Raw genomic sequence first — 15,397 nt, forward strand, 5'->3', positions numbered from 1 at the left:
ATCTTTATATTCTTTATATCTACATATTCTTTGTATTTTCTTAATACAGCACCACACACATTTAATAAATTATTTTACTGATCCTGAAGGTAATGTTCCTGCAAGATAATAAACTATCCTTGACACTCAGTTTTTGCCTGACCATTTCTGATGATGGGCAACTACGTCTTAAGGTATTTTGCTCAATTATTAAGAAAACTCTCTGAAAATTTCTTGGTTATGAGCTAGAATCTGTCTGTTTATTAATCTTAGCTTTGCCTTCTGCAGGATCTATGGATGACAGCCTGTCCAAGGATTAGTTGTTTTTTTTTTTTTTTTTTTGAGACAGGTTCTTGATGTCACCCAGGCTAGAATGCAGTGGCACCATCACCTCTCACTGCAGCCTCAACCCTCCAGGCTCAGGTGAGCCTCCTACTTCAGCCTCCCAAGTAGCTAGGACTACAGGCATGTGCCATCACACCTGGCTAATTTTTAGGTATTTTTGTAGAGATGGGGTCTTGCTATATTGCCCAGGCTGGTCTCAAACTCCTAGTGTTAAGCAATCCTCCTGCATCAGCCTCCCAAGTGCTGGAATTACAGGTGCGAGCCACCAGGTCTGGCCCTGTCCAAGAATTAGCATACACTTAGGTCCTTAACCATGCTTTATATAACCAAATTACCCAATCCCATGCTAGAAGGTTTTCAGGAAATTAATGCTTCTCTCAAGATATTCATGTGTTTTATGTCCTTCTGTTCATTAATTTCCCAATGATAGGGTCATCTTTAGTGTTTCCACCATAAATCAGGCACAGGGCTTGGCACACACTTGCTCAATAACTATTCATTGAGTGAATGTGGTCAACAGGTTTATGTATATATTTCATACTTGATCTGACCAGCAAAAAATACAGTGAAACTCTGTACTCATAAAAAATAATCTTTTTGGGCAAACACCTTCATCCCTAATCATCTTTCATTATTTTGTAGAGAAGAGAATTTGATCTTTGAGGATGAGAAGGAAGAGGTCATATAATTTACTTCTCTCCTGATTTCTAGTAAATTTCCTTGCATACTGCATTTACATTAGGAACCAAATTCCTTGTGGAGAATTATTAGTCATAGTCCCTACATGCCCTGTCCCCAATCTCTCAACTCCAAGACACCAACTCCAGCAAAATCTTGTTTTTAAGTAGAACACAAATTGGTGATTAATATAGGACATAAAACCTAACACGGAGCAATAATGGCAGTAATGTCTTAACAGGTAAACAAGCAAACAACAACAGAAACTTGTAACATCAATGCGACTCAACACTGACGGAATCAGTTCTGCAACTTCTGTTACAATACCCTCCCTGGTCTTCAAAAAATCTTCATATAAATAAGATGGCAATTATTATACATGCAATCAGTCAGCAAATTACTCAAACATGGGGATCATACACTGTACCTTTCTTTCTTCCATCTTACTGCTGACCACATGCCACTTCTGCTCCAAAAGTCCTACACTCTGTTCTGTCTTGGAGCCAGACCCAGAGTCGTCACGGCTTAGAAGCATGAGTCTGCCCTTGTCAAGTAGTTGATTATAAGTCTCTTCCCTGGCTTTCAGCTGGGAATAGAGTTCCTACAAGAAAAGGCAGGAAAGATATCAATTATATCCATTCTCTGGAAGATACCTACATATAGATTCTGTAGCAGAGTCTGGGAAAGTCCAGGAAGAGATCATCTTGATTAAAAGCCATTCTTTTGGAATCAGTGCAAGTGCTGAGCTCTAAGGGAATGAGACCCACCATACTTAATAATAAAAGTAGCTGTAGGCCGGGCGCGGTGGCTCAAGCCTGTAATCCCAGCACTTTGGGAGGCCGAGACGGGTGGATTACGAGGTCAGGGGATCGAGACCATCCTGGCTAACACAGTGAAACCCCGTCTCTACTAAAAAATAAAAAAAATTAGCTGGGCGAGGTGGCGGGCGCCTGTAGTCCCAGCTACTCGGGAGGCTGAGGCAGGAGAATGGCATAAACCAGGGAGGCGGAGCTTGCTGTGAGCTGAGATCCGGCCACTGCACTCCAGCCTGGGCGACAGAGCAAGACTCTGTCTCAAAAAAAAAAAAAAAAAAAAAGAAGTAGCTGTAATAAGGAAATAACTAATTACTTATAACTCATTTGTATTAAAATGTAAATATTAACATATTTTACTAAATAACAAGTGACAAATTAAAATATTAAAATAATTTTATCACCCATAGAAGAAAAACATTTTTTAAGGATTAGAGATCCCTCAAAAGACTCCAATAATCGGCCTGGCGCGGTGGCTCAAGCCTGTAATCCCAGCACTTTGGGAGGCCGAGACGGGCGGATCATGAGGTCAGGAGATCGAGACCATCCTGGCTAACACGGTGAAACCCCGTCTACTAAAAAATACAAAAAGCTAGCCGGGCAAGGGGGCAGGCGCCTGTAGTCCCAGCTACTCGGGAGGCTGAGGCAGGAGAATGGCATAAACCCGGGAGGCAGAGCTTGCAGTGAGCTGAGATCCCGCCACTGCACTCCAGCCCGGGCGACAGAGCGAGACTCCGTCTCAAAAAAAAAGAAAAAAAAAAAAGACTCCAATAATCTATTTTCCCCTTTTCATGAAAAATTTGCCTAGAAATTATGTTGCTTTGGTTCTAGCATGCATTCTTGAAATACTGGAACTATTTGATTTCCTTAAACCTCCATTAAGTAGTTTCCTTCTTAAGTACAAACACATCTGTGTTATATATTTTTCTTCTTGATGCTATCATCTTCAAGTCAATATATGTGTTCAATAAAGCTGATTAACTCAAAATTTCCAGCTGACCCTTCCCTGTCACTACTGCTGCCTACTGTAAGGTATTAGAAGCCTGTAACAGGCAGCAATCCCCAAAGGTTATACTATATTTTTGGTAAAAATGCACTACTTTGTAGATTTCCAGATACATATTAATACATCACTATGAACTTGGAAGGGAGCTATTGAATATGGGATGCTTATGCTCAATTTCAAAAAACTGCTATTACCATATGTGTATCAAGCTGTTCCCTAGCAGTTTCAGGAAGTCCTCCTGTGGGCTTAGATGCAGAAAGCTGGCTCTCCATTCTAGTAAGTTCCAAGAGGAAATCTTCAATTTCACTGTGGAAGCCCTGGGCCTTTTGAGAAAAAGATATAGAAAAAGATATATCAACCACATCAGTAGTCAATTCTCAGCTTCAAAAGTAAACTTTGCAAATGATATGAGGAATTTATCTTGAGGGAGGAATTTTGGGCTGCTCTCTGGCAAAGCTGTTCTGTTGCTAGATTAGCATGGGACCAATATTATTGTTAGAATCTAGCAGAACCCTTTAGACCTCACTATAACATATTATAAATGCCTGACACAATCAGATGAATTGACTATATGATTAAGGTACTGTTGAACAGGGAGAGACCTGACTTGATCCAACACAAAAAGGGAATCTGTTATAGTGAAGATCTACTAACTTTGAATAGTGAATAAAGAGACTGAGCTACAAACTAATTCAAAATAGAACTACCCAATCAAAAGCTGCTCTTTCCAGATAAATTACAGCACAGTATGAACCTTCCCCTCAAGACATAAGGGGTTCTTTGCTTTTCAAATTGATGTCCTCTCTCTTAGACAGGCTTTCTGTTATCTGTATAGCTCTTCCTACCTCACTTGGATGTCACATGTACCTGCTGCAGAGTTGACTGAAGCTGCTGCTCCCTCTCCTCTGTTTTCTGTAACACTGACTCCCAGCATTGGTTCATGGTTTCCAAACGGCTCCTTAAGCTGCTGGCATCATCTCCAGCACTGGATTCAAGAAGCTCATTGCCAGCTTTGTTGACTGTTTCCACTGTGGCTTGATGAGCCAAAACATCATTTTTTAGGACCTAAAAAATGTTGAACAACATAATTTATCTCCATGGATATCATCTAACTTGGTTCTCTAAGGTATACACAACATTCAAAGGCTTCTGGTAGCAGTATCTGGTCTCAATAGGGTTAGAGATGAAGAAATGAAAATACTTACATGGTGTTTTGCGAGCTCAACTTCAATGACTTTTGGGTCTCCACTTATTGGTCTCTGAGCATCTAACAACTCTTCAGTATGAGTCAGCCAACTCATTAGTTCCTCTAAGGCATGTTGGAACTGACCAAGGGCCAATAGAGCACCTTCTAGTTTGTGCTACTCAGGAAAAGACAGAAAGGGAACATTCATTAGGAAATTAGAAAAGAGCAGAGTAGTTCACTGATGTCATCTACCACCTGCCTTACCTGTCGGTGGGCAATTTTCTCACCCAGGTTCTCCCAGAGGTGTTTGAGTTCTGTCAGTGGTTCTCGTATAATGTCTCTGTCTGTCTCATCAGTAGCTTTCTTTAACATCAGTTCACCCTGGTGATTAAGCTTCTCCATCTCAATTTGCTGCTGGTAAACTTCGACTTTGAACTCCTGCCAAAGACACACTCAATGTTAACATCAAATCAAGTCTTTAAAAACTAAAACAAAACAACTCTTCTTCAAAAGCCATACCCAGATACAAACCTTCATTTCATTTAACTGATCTTTAACAGTATTGAGGTCCGTGCCAACAGGGGGCATGGTGCAGAGTTTAATCACAGTGTTATCTAGCCAGTCAAACATAGACTAGAACAAAAGACAAGTAAACAGTCAAAAACAACCAGAAGTATTTGGGAGAGAATGAACATTATCCCTGCTAACATAAGAAGACATAAATCAATCAAAGCACCTTGTGCTGTTTGTGATTTTAGGTAAGGGGCACAGATAAGGAATAATGATCTTTATTAATAATATGGTGATTTAATAATGGAGCCAACATTATCAAGGTAATGTTCAAAATAAAGTACAATTTGGAAATACTAAATTTCAATAAAAGTTAAGATTTCTTAATACCAGCTAGCAAGCTCATGGTGTTCTGAAGTAACGGTGCCCTGTGCTTGAAGATAACCTGGGTTTGGAACCTCTGGCAAGCAATGACTTTCACAGCAAGGCCAGCTTCACAACATAGCTGAATGAATCTATGATGAGCAGGGAACAATAAAAATGGCAGGAAGAGTAAGAATTCAGACAGATGTCACTACTTTTTTCACTACAAGTGGGGAACTTTGGCTAGATTTGTGGAAATAGCACTATCTTAGGTTTGCAGTCCTGTGAAGGTGATCCACTCTTGTGCTGAATTCCGAAAATGACAAAAATGACAAAAAACAGAACCTGTATTTCCTTGGTGGTCACCTCCTGGCCTCTCACCTGAAGAGTGTCCTGATACTGCACAGCAGCTTGCATAGCATCTTCAAGTTTTTCTAGCCTCTCTTTCCATGTTTTGTTTAAGTTCTCCCAAGCATTATTCATCTAGGGGAAAAACATTCAATCACATTTTTCAATCAGTATCACTCTTCAGTCTGAGCCCACTAATGTTCTAACTGAATGCCTCATCCATTTCTCCACACCTCATCAATGCTCTTCCTCACTTCAGGCTTCTCAGTTTCTCCACAGGCAAAAATCAAATCTGCTCCAAGGATCCGAATAAACTCCAGCTCCTCATGCAGACCATCTGTCTCTTCCTTAATAGTCTACATGTAAATGAACAGAATATAAGCCAAAACAGAAAACAGAACAGAACTTACCAAACTTTGCAAATGTGATTTATATCCCATCAATAGCAGATGTGCAACGTAACTGTCAATTTCACTTATCTGGATGCTAAAGCTTCAGACTCTAAGTGGTTATTTTTCATATACACAAAATATGTATTACATATAGATATATGTATATATAAAATTGTATAGAAAAGGCACAGTGAGCTTCAATCATTTACCAAAGGTTCATCCCTTCCTGCCTCCAAAAAAATAGCCAGGTGTGGTGGCATATGACTGTAGTCCCAGCTACTAGGTAGGCTGAGGTGGTTGGATTGCTTGAGCCTGGGAGGTGGAGGTTGCAGTGAGCCAAGATCGTGCCACTGCAATCCAGCCTGGGTGACCCAGTGAGACGCTGTCTCAAAAAAAAAAAAAAAAAAAAGAAAAGAAAAAAAAGAAAAAAGCACCAAAAGACTAGAAAAAAGTATGTCAAAGTAACAATTGTTATCTCTAGATAATGAGTCCAAAAATCGATTTTTATTTTCTACCATCTATTTTTCTACACTTAAGAAATGTAATATAATGAGCAGGTTTTTTTCAATTGGAGAATGTCTCAACTTAAAAAGAAACTTTAGGCCTGGAGCAGTGGCTCACACCTGTAATCCCAGCACTTTGGGAGGCCGAGGTGGGTAGATCATCTGAGGTCAGGAGTTTGGAACCAGATGGTCAATATGGGGAACCACACCCCCCGTCTCTACTAAAAACACAAAAATTAGCCAGGCAGGGTGGCGCATGCCTGTAATCCCAGCTACTCAGGAGGCTGAGGCAGGAGAACCGCTTAAACCCGGGAGGCAGAGGTTGCAGTGAGCCAAGATCATGCCATTGCATTCCAGCCTGGGTGACAAGAGCGAAAAACAAAAACAAAAACAGAAACCTTTAAGGTACTCAGCCTGGCTAAGCAGTTAACATACCTCACTTGATTTGATAAAGTGCTTTTTCTAGAGGACAGACACCTAAGAGAAAGGGTTTTGTTTCCTTCTTACCTCAGCAGCTTCAACCTGTTGTTTGATGATGGAAGGATCAATGCCTGGGCTTTCCAAGTCATGGATAATATCCTGGGTGTCTTTGATGGTGGTCAGGAGAGCTGCCATGTCATACCAGAACTTCTCCGCTAATTCAAGGACATCAAGAAATTTGATTTCTCGCTCTTCAGCCCGAGCTTTGATGTCCTCCCAGAAGAATACCATTTGATCCAATTTATCCTGGATTTCTGAGCAGGTTAAAAAAAGAGATATGAATAGAACTTCCCTAAGAGCCTGAAATTGTTCTCTTCAGAAATTCCATCTAACTCTGACTTTTTCAATGAAACCATCTTAAAAAAAAAATGCTAAGCATTTATAACTAAAGGATAATTTTCTATTTTAGTTTTACTATTCTTTCTTTTCTTCTTTTCTTTTTTGAGACGGAGTCTCGCTCTTGTTGCCCAGACTGGAGTGCAGTGGCGCAATCTTGGCTCACCGCAACCTCCGCCTCCGGGTTCCAGAGATTCTCCTGCCTCAGGCTCCCAAGTAGCTAGCATTACAGGCAAGGGCCACCACGCCCGGCTAATTTTTATATTTTTAGTAGAGTCGGGGTTTCACCATGTTGACCAGGCTGGTCTCAAATTCCTGACCTCAGGTGATCCACCCAAAGTACTTGGATTATTAGCATGAGCCACTGCACCTGGCCTATTATTTCTTTCTTTTTTTTTTTTTTAAAGAGAGGGAATTTCACTCTGTCACTCAGGCTGGAGTGCAGTGGCGTGATCTTGGCTCACTGCAACCTCTGCCTCCCGGGTTCAAGTGATTCTTCCGCCTCAGCCTCCTGAATAGCTGAGATTACAGGCGCACACCACCACGCCCAGCCAATACAAAATTTTGTATTTTTACAAAATTTTGCTATGTTGGCCAGGCTGGTGTCGAACTCCTGGCCTTGAGTGATTTGCCCACCTCAGCCTCCCAAAGTGCTGGGGTTACAGGCATGAGTCACTGCGGCTGGCCCCCGCCTATTTCTACACTAGCGTTTTCCTCTTACATTGGTCTCCCACATAAAGGGATCACAGAAGTAATCCAGAAATGAGCTATCATCTACTATAAAGGTAGTGCTAGGATACAAAACCCCTAACTTACAAAAGGGCTGAGATGAGAACTCTGTTTCCAGTGTTCTATGTTAAACTTGTATGTTTCCCATGGAAAGTGTTACAAAAGGTAGCTATGTTCTACCCACTACTGATACTGTAGTTTACTCACGTTAGGGGTTAAAGGAGCTTTTGTTTCCTGGCCTGGGAATCTAACTACCAATTGTAACCTTGTTTCAATGGGGAAATGTGTTCTGAATTCCAAATGATTTTCCAGTGACTTTCTGGAATACTCATTACTGGGGACTGCCTTTACATTCAAAGAAAGAAATAAATCTGGTGGGATGCTGAAAATAACCACAGCCTAGAATTTATTCTGTTGATTTTTAAAAATAATGACAGTCATCAAGCACCTTTTGCAGCCAGATCCTTGTCTGCTCCCTGAGATCGTCCAATGAGCTCCTCTCCACGGCGCTTCAAGGCCTCAAAGGATGGCTGCAGTTTTTCTAGCTCCACGGTGGCACTCTTATTGTCACTGATGCACTCTCTGATCTTGTCTACTTCAGCAGGGATCAGTGGTGGCATACGTAGGCGAGAGGAAAGATTCTCCAGTGTCTCCAACATAGGCTCAATTTTATCATGAAACTAAACAAATGTTGGAACATTACCATCACAGCATACCTCATCACTCTTCTTGGGGAAATGTTAAGGAATAAGGACAAGATATTGTCCTCGTACTGTTTAGGATAACCTGTGCTCAGTCTAGCCCAATGGCTGTTAAGTGTTGAGTTTGGTTAAGAAACTGTTTTGGGCTAGGGGCAGTGGCTCACACCTGTAATCCCAGCACCTTGGGAGACTGAGGTGTGTGGATCACCTGAGGTCAGGAGTTCGAGACCAGCCTGGCCAACATGGTGAAACTCCGTGCCTACTAAAAATACAAAAAATTAGCCGGCCTTGGTGGTGTGCGCCTGTAGTCCTAGCTACTAGGGAGGCTGAGGCACGACAATCACTTGAACCTGGGAGGCAGAGGTTGCAGTGAGCTGAGATTGTGCCACTGCACTCAAGCCTGGGTGACAGAGTAAGACTCTGTCTCAAACAAAACAAAACAAAACAAAACAGAACAAAAAACACACAAAAAAACTCCAAAACTGTTTTGGGCATAGTACACCAGAATTGGCCCATTAGAAAAAAAAAAAAAAAAATTTATTTTAAGACTCTAAATATATGAATATACTAGAAACCAATTCAAATCCTTAGTGCTGCCACAATATTTCTCCTATTCCAACTAATGTAACAAAAAAGGGACAAGACTATGAAACTGCTGAGAGTCAGTATGTCAACATTTGAGATGACAGTTGCATGCAACAGACTAGACCAACAAGTTAGATGCCCTCCACTAGCTGTGTAAATGGATGGGGAACTTAACATGCTACACGACTTGTAGTTTAAAAGTATCATGGCATGCAATTTAACGACCCACCTTATGGAACAATAAGAGAGAAAAAATGTTGGAATCATGAAAGGTAATTAAGGAAGACCAAATCTAACCTTGTTCTTAAAGAATTATTACCGTCCCAGTTTTCTGGTACTTTGAATAACATGACTACAACTGAAAAGTTCTCATTAAAATTTGATGCAGAGAGGGGAGAAAAGAGAGCAAAACAGATAAGCTTGCCTCCTAAGAAAAATCTATCTCAAACCAACTCTGGTTTTAGTTAGAGAAAGGCTTATCAATTTCAAGTGTCCTATAGAAAAAACATGGTGGGACTCCTTTTAACAAAATCACTTCCCATCACTCTCTCAAGTCTAGGTTCCACCCCAAATGAAACTGACATAATAAACTGACTAATTAAATTTATTCCACTAAAGTTAAGGGAAATTCCCTTATAGGTAATGACCTCAATTTTCAGCATTATAAGAACACCCTACTCCCAATGGGGATGGGTACCTTACCTCTGTAATCTGTAATGGTGGGCGCGGTCAACACAACAATGAAATGTGACGATGTGGGGAAGACAGGAGCAGGCAGCAACAACACAAAGTAACACATTCCACAATGTGAGTGAGAGATGGGACGGAAGGTGGGGGGAGAAACTTGAGTAAGTACAAATATTAACCAAGAATATTGACTAAACATAGGAATAAAATACCCAGACATGACAACAGTGCCACTAAGAGTAATATATTAGTTGAAAGTATGTAGTTACATGCTTTAAACCCCTCTGCTGGTTTATGCTTCTCTTTGGCTCTTACTACTCCCTACTCAAGCATCTTAAATATGAGTTAGCTGGTTGCTTAAGAAAACTAATGTGCTGTTGCTCTAAAGCTAAAAAGTAACAGGTTCAACAAGTACTTTTTTGAGGCAGTCACTGCTTTTGAATCTGCAAGGTAGATTTATCCAAAATCATGTGCTAAAGGATCATCACAACATAAAGTTTTCAGAGAAACAATCAACAGACAATATATACCAGCCAAGATGCATTTCACTCCCCTCAGAATGTCAGTATGCCAATGTTCCTTGGAATAAAAATGCAGATAGGCTAAGCTTTCTGTTCTATATAGCAATCATGTATTAACATGCTGGTCTGGACATTGCTGAGCACAGAGGCATACCTGATACAGAGATCTCTTGTTTAGAACAGCAGACAGTTGAAGGTTATGAGTGTCAGACACACACATACCTGTGCGGACTGGGACACAGCCTCATCCAGAGCCAGGGCTCGCTGGCGCACCTCCTCCTTTATTTGGGCATACATGTTTTCTGCTTTCTGGTATTTTTCTTCCACCATTTCCCCTTCCTCAGGGTTTAATTCCTTTAGTTGTGGGCCTATCTTTAGTAGTTTGTCAATATGAGGTTTGTGTTCAGCAATAGATTCCCTTAATTGCTAGGTAAAAAAATAATTAACCCATAATGAATACTTTTATACCAGTTTACTTACTTTGGTCAGAGCTAATATCAACTTTAAGAGGAACAAACAAAATTGTTAAAAACCAGCAAGGCCCAGCATCTCACCATTTGTGCAGGAACAGAAAAACATCTAAATCTTAGGTTCTGACACTACCCAATTCTCTTAATTTTTAAAAGTCAGTTCTGATGTCTCATCACCCTAGCAGCCTTCCTGGAAACATACTCTCTTCTCTTCCCCTTCCACCTGTGTCATACAAGTCTACTCCACACTCGTCTGTAATCATAAGTACTTCTATGTACTCTATTTTACTCTACATGGTTTAATAATCATCTACCTCCCCAGACTGAGATACTAAGCTGGATAAGCTATGAATAGCAACATTTTTGGCAATCCAACCACTCCTTGACTTTACTGTTGGCTACGTCCAGTTTATATCCTTCCACTTATAGGAATAGCAATAAGCACAAGCCATAAACCAGAAATAAACATTTTAAAGTGTCATTAACTATACGGAGCAAATGCCTTCTGACATTACCTCATGGCTTTCACTCCAGTTGGTGCCTAAGTAGAAAGTACCATCCAACCACACCTTGAGTGTAACAACATGCTATTATCCCCGGAAACATTTTAAATTCCATTGATTTTTAGTGAGTTCTTTCTTTAGCTCTGTCATTCCAAGGTTCTCGATATCTCTATAATCTTAGTGTTTAATCAATTGATATTAAACAACAAAGAATTCATATCATATATTATGAAAGGAATTCTAACTGATTAAGAATTAACTTCATAACACAGAACTTGCACCTATAGACACTAAGAAATGTTGTTTTTAAATAAATTATAGAGACCATTTTAGAGCAATAAAATGAAATTTGGCATGCTCCTTACCCTCATTTCCTCTTGTTGCTGCCTGAGCTGCTCATGATCAATGGCTGGAGGGGGTAACTGTGCTATTAGTGCCCGAGTTTCCTCAATCCAGGGGCTGAGCTCTTCATAAGTTTCCCAAAACTGGTTTACTAAGACCTGGGCCCGCTCTAGGCGGGCATAACGCTCTGAATTGAGTAGGCTAATGGCTTCATATTGCTGTATTAGAGACTCCGTCTTTTCCTATGTGAGTAAAAAAAAAAAAAAAAAAGTTTAAGTATTACTATTATAAACTCTTAAGAAAAAAAGTAGGTATATATACATTAAAAAGTCTAAAAGAATACACAACTAAATTATTTTAAAATATGAATAAAGATTAGAAGTGATTTTTATTTTCTTCTTTATACTTACCTGAAATTTTCTAATTTTCCTATCATACATATATTTTATTTCTAATTTTTAAAAGATAAAAGTTTAAAAGGCAGTAAAATAGTGTAAGAAAAACACAGCAAATTTAACCTTTCAGTAATGACACACAACCTTAGATATAGCATTATTATTATTATGTATGTTTTTGAGACAGCGTCTCACTTTGTCACCAAGGCTGGAGTGCAGTGGCGTGATCTCGACTCACTGCAACCTCCGCCTCCTGGGTTCAAGGGATTCTCCTGCTTCAGCTTCCCGAGTAGCTGGGATTACAGGTTCCTGCCGCCAGGTCCAGCTAATTTTTGTATTTTTAGTAGAGACAGGGTTTCTCCATGTTGGCCGGGCTGGTCTCGAACTGCTGACTTCAGGTAATCCACCCACCTTGGCCTCCCAAAGTGCTGGGATAACAGGCATCAGCCACCGTACCTGGCCAATATAGTGTTATTATAATGGATCAGTTTAAAACTGAACATCTAAGGGGCTATGATGGAATCTTTGCCTATCCAAGTTTTGCCTGTCATTTTTCTTCTGATTAAAAAAAAGTCTCCAGAAACCTGCCATTTATGTTTCAAATGTTTAGGATGAGTAGCTCAGTCATTTTATGAATATTTCTGAGGAAACTGTGGCTAAACATATCCTTTATAAAATAAAACAAAACAAAACGAAAAAACCTATCGACAAACTATCTTGACCAATCCTTTCAAAACTAGGTATGACCTTTTAGAAGGATAAAGTTGGACTGTAATAGCAATTGTAAGAAAAGTCCAGGAGGGAAAAAGCCTTAAACCATCATTTCACAATTGTGCTTCTACTTCACCATGATCAAGACAGGAACAATATGGCAAATAAATAAATGTAATTCACCTGTAATACAGTTTTCTGCTCCTCCCCACATGTGCCAAAGATTTCACTACGGTGACTGAAGAGTTCATCCATTGAATCTTTGTGTCGAATAATGTCAATGGAGAAAGCCTTTGAAAAGTAAAATGTAGTTAAGTCAAGAAGTAAAAAGACCCTTTTCCTGTGTTACTGAAGGTTAAGACAAAATCTATGAAAAAGCCACATTAAAAATTGTTCTTATACAGTTTGACACTTTGCCTACCCAACATCTTCTTTAGCTTATCTTTTTACTAGCTTACAAAAATGTCTACTCTCCTAAAAATCACCAAGGAAATTGCTAATTATGGATTAAAGGGCCTATTTTTCCTTTCTTACAAAGCAAAAAAAAAAAAAAAATTCTTCCTCGTCTCAATCAAGTACATAGAAAATTAATTTCTATTTACCATCATGCCATTAAATTATTCCACTTGACATGGGATAGTCCGAAACTCTCCTTGTCACTCTAAGTTACTGATGATTCTGTTAGCTCAGGAAAGAGTGGGCACATACCTTCTGTACCTGAAGCTGAGCTGTGGTCTGGTCCTGTTCCAGGCGAATTGGACCTAGAGCCATCAGTTTCCGTTTTGTTTCAGCAACCCAAGCTAGTTCTGCATCGGCAGCTTGCTCATACTAATAGACGTATTAAAGAAAAATAAATAAATTATATACAGCCAAGTCTCCTCAGAACTGTAATTTATTCAACACAGCAGGGCCTGGATTTTCAGTAATACAGTTTATAATCTCTCACAAAGTAGAGTCAAAACTGGGAAGAATTTCATAAAATCACAATTCAACATGCAAACAAGTTAGAACTGACCATATATCAATTTCTTTAAAATAAGTTACAGAACTCAGTTTCTACAACTAGAAGTAACAGATATCAATCCCCTTCAAAGAAATATGCCTCTAATCAGTGTTTTTATGAGACTACATTCTTCCTGCCGTTGCTCTTTCCTACCCAGACATGGAACAGTAGGTTTAGTCAGATGTTTAAATACAAACCTAATATGGCAGTAGACAGCTGAGTCAAGCTAACTTGGAAGTGCCCACTCAGCTGAAGCAGCATAAAACCCCAGAAGCACAACACCATTTTTAAATGGTTATGTAATAACGAAAACCAAGAACATGTTCTACGTGACTGTTGTTTCATGAGGGCTACCCAATCTTCCCCTCTTCCCTGCCCCCTCAAAGACAGTGTCTGACTCTGTTGCTCAGGGCTGGAGTGCAGTAGCACGATCATAGCTCACTGTAGCCTCTAACTCCTAGGCTCAAGTGATCCTCCCACCTCAGCCTCTCTAATAGCTAGGACTACATAGGCAATTGCCACCATGCTTGGCTAATTTTTTAATATTTCTGTAGAGATGGTGTCTTGTTATGTGGCCTAGGCTGGTCTCGAACTCTTGCCCTCAAGGGATTCTCCTACCTTAGCCTCCCAAAAGTGCTGAGACTACAGGTGTGAGCCCCGTCTCCTATGCCTGACCTCCCCAGTCTTTTATCTCTTCCTCTTCAACTTGGCCAATATACATTGATATTTAAAATATGCTTCTTCCAAGCACAATAAATTTCATATTGAAATACCTGGACAAGAATAGGGATAACTCTAAAGACACACTGGGGATATACCTGGACTCAGAGCAAATTTCTGTGTGGTTCAAAAAGCATACGTTCATCACTACGATCCTAAGGAGTTATAACTTATTTTTTGTACTACGGCACATTAAGTGGTATGTATCCAGCTACACAAAAGAACAAATGACTTTTTTCCAGAAAGCAGGAAGGAAAAAAGATCACGGGAAATATGACACCTGTGTTTACTGAGAAAGTTCTATTTTAGATAGTTCTGCTATTTTGGTTTGCATATTTGATAGTAATTATAGTTCTTGATTCCGTCCCCTCTTCCATCTAATGCTAAGAGAGTTAATCATGTCAAACTAAGATTGTGATGCATTTGGACCTTCTGAATCTAGATATTATCTACTCCCATCACCATCAGCCTTCTTAGCAGGGCATTAGCTAAGAAAAGGCCTCATGTAGACTCTTCTCCAAGTACTTCTCTACTCAAAGGGGTCAAGTATTTTGGTCAAATCCTGGATCCATCTTCACAAACTTCTACCCAATCATTTCCCATCAATGAAATAAATTTATTCCATCAGATTTAGCTTGAGCTCATTCTTATTTCTGAGTCTGTATTTATGTGGGTCATAGTACTGTATCTCACACATCAATACTGTCTAAAATATTAATGCAGAGGTATTATAAACATTACCTGTTGTGATCTCTGAATAGCAGCATCAATTTCATCCACCCTTTGTCCAATAGTGTCACTGACTAGTTTGTACTGCTCGTTAGCATCGGACACAAGTTTATCCAGCCCTTCTCTGGCTCTCCAGGGCACCAGCTCTAAGAGAGCACGGCTCACCTCATTCACTGTGTCCAACACCAGCCTGTGCTCCATGACCTCCTTCTTTAATTCCTAAGGAGGGAAAAGAGTTTTCAGGCCATACCTTGCTAAATAAAGCACATCAGCAGCTGTGCTGGGTGGAAAGTGCTATCTCTACCACCACACATCCCAGTAGGACTCTGACCTCCTTCCTTCAGTTATTTTTTTTCTTATCTC

General features: G+C 40.0%; 1 protein-coding gene across 2 annotated transcripts in view; it reads right to left on the reverse strand.

Annotated features, from left to right (window-relative positions):
* LOC117092825 (microtubule-actin cross-linking factor 1-like) overlaps positions 1-15,397 on the reverse strand; it is an 80,917-nt gene that overhangs the window by 44,513 nt on the left and 21,007 nt on the right. For both annotated transcript variants that reach the window (XM_033227021.1, XM_033227020.1), the window contains 16 exons: positions 15,047-15,253; positions 13,291-13,410; positions 12,766-12,873; positions 11,500-11,718; positions 10,384-10,587; positions 9,656-9,664; positions 8,116-8,347; positions 6,630-6,856; positions 5,461-5,583; positions 5,261-5,362; positions 4,538-4,639; positions 4,271-4,444; positions 4,026-4,181; positions 3,688-3,885; positions 3,015-3,143; positions 1,430-1,603 (listed from right to left, as the gene is read on the reverse strand). In XM_033227021.1, coding sequence (XP_033082912.1) covers positions 1,430-1,603; positions 3,015-3,143; positions 3,688-3,885; positions 4,026-4,181; positions 4,271-4,444; positions 4,538-4,639; positions 5,261-5,362; positions 5,461-5,583; positions 6,630-6,856; positions 8,116-8,347; positions 9,656-9,664; positions 10,384-10,587; positions 11,500-11,718; positions 12,766-12,873; positions 13,291-13,410; positions 15,047-15,253 — 2,484 coding nt within the window. The remainder of the gene's footprint in view (positions 1-1,429; positions 1,604-3,014; positions 3,144-3,687; positions 3,886-4,025; positions 4,182-4,270; positions 4,445-4,537; positions 4,640-5,260; positions 5,363-5,460; positions 5,584-6,629; positions 6,857-8,115; positions 8,348-9,655; positions 9,665-10,383; positions 10,588-11,499; positions 11,719-12,765; positions 12,874-13,290; positions 13,411-15,046; positions 15,254-15,397) is intronic.

The sequence above is a fragment of the Trachypithecus francoisi genome, unplaced genomic scaffold (assembly GCF_009764315.1).
Source record: "Trachypithecus francoisi isolate TF-2019V2 unplaced genomic scaffold, Tfra_2.0 Lachesis_group12, whole genome shotgun sequence".
Lineage (NCBI taxonomy): Eukaryota > Metazoa > Chordata > Mammalia > Primates > Cercopithecidae > Trachypithecus > Trachypithecus francoisi.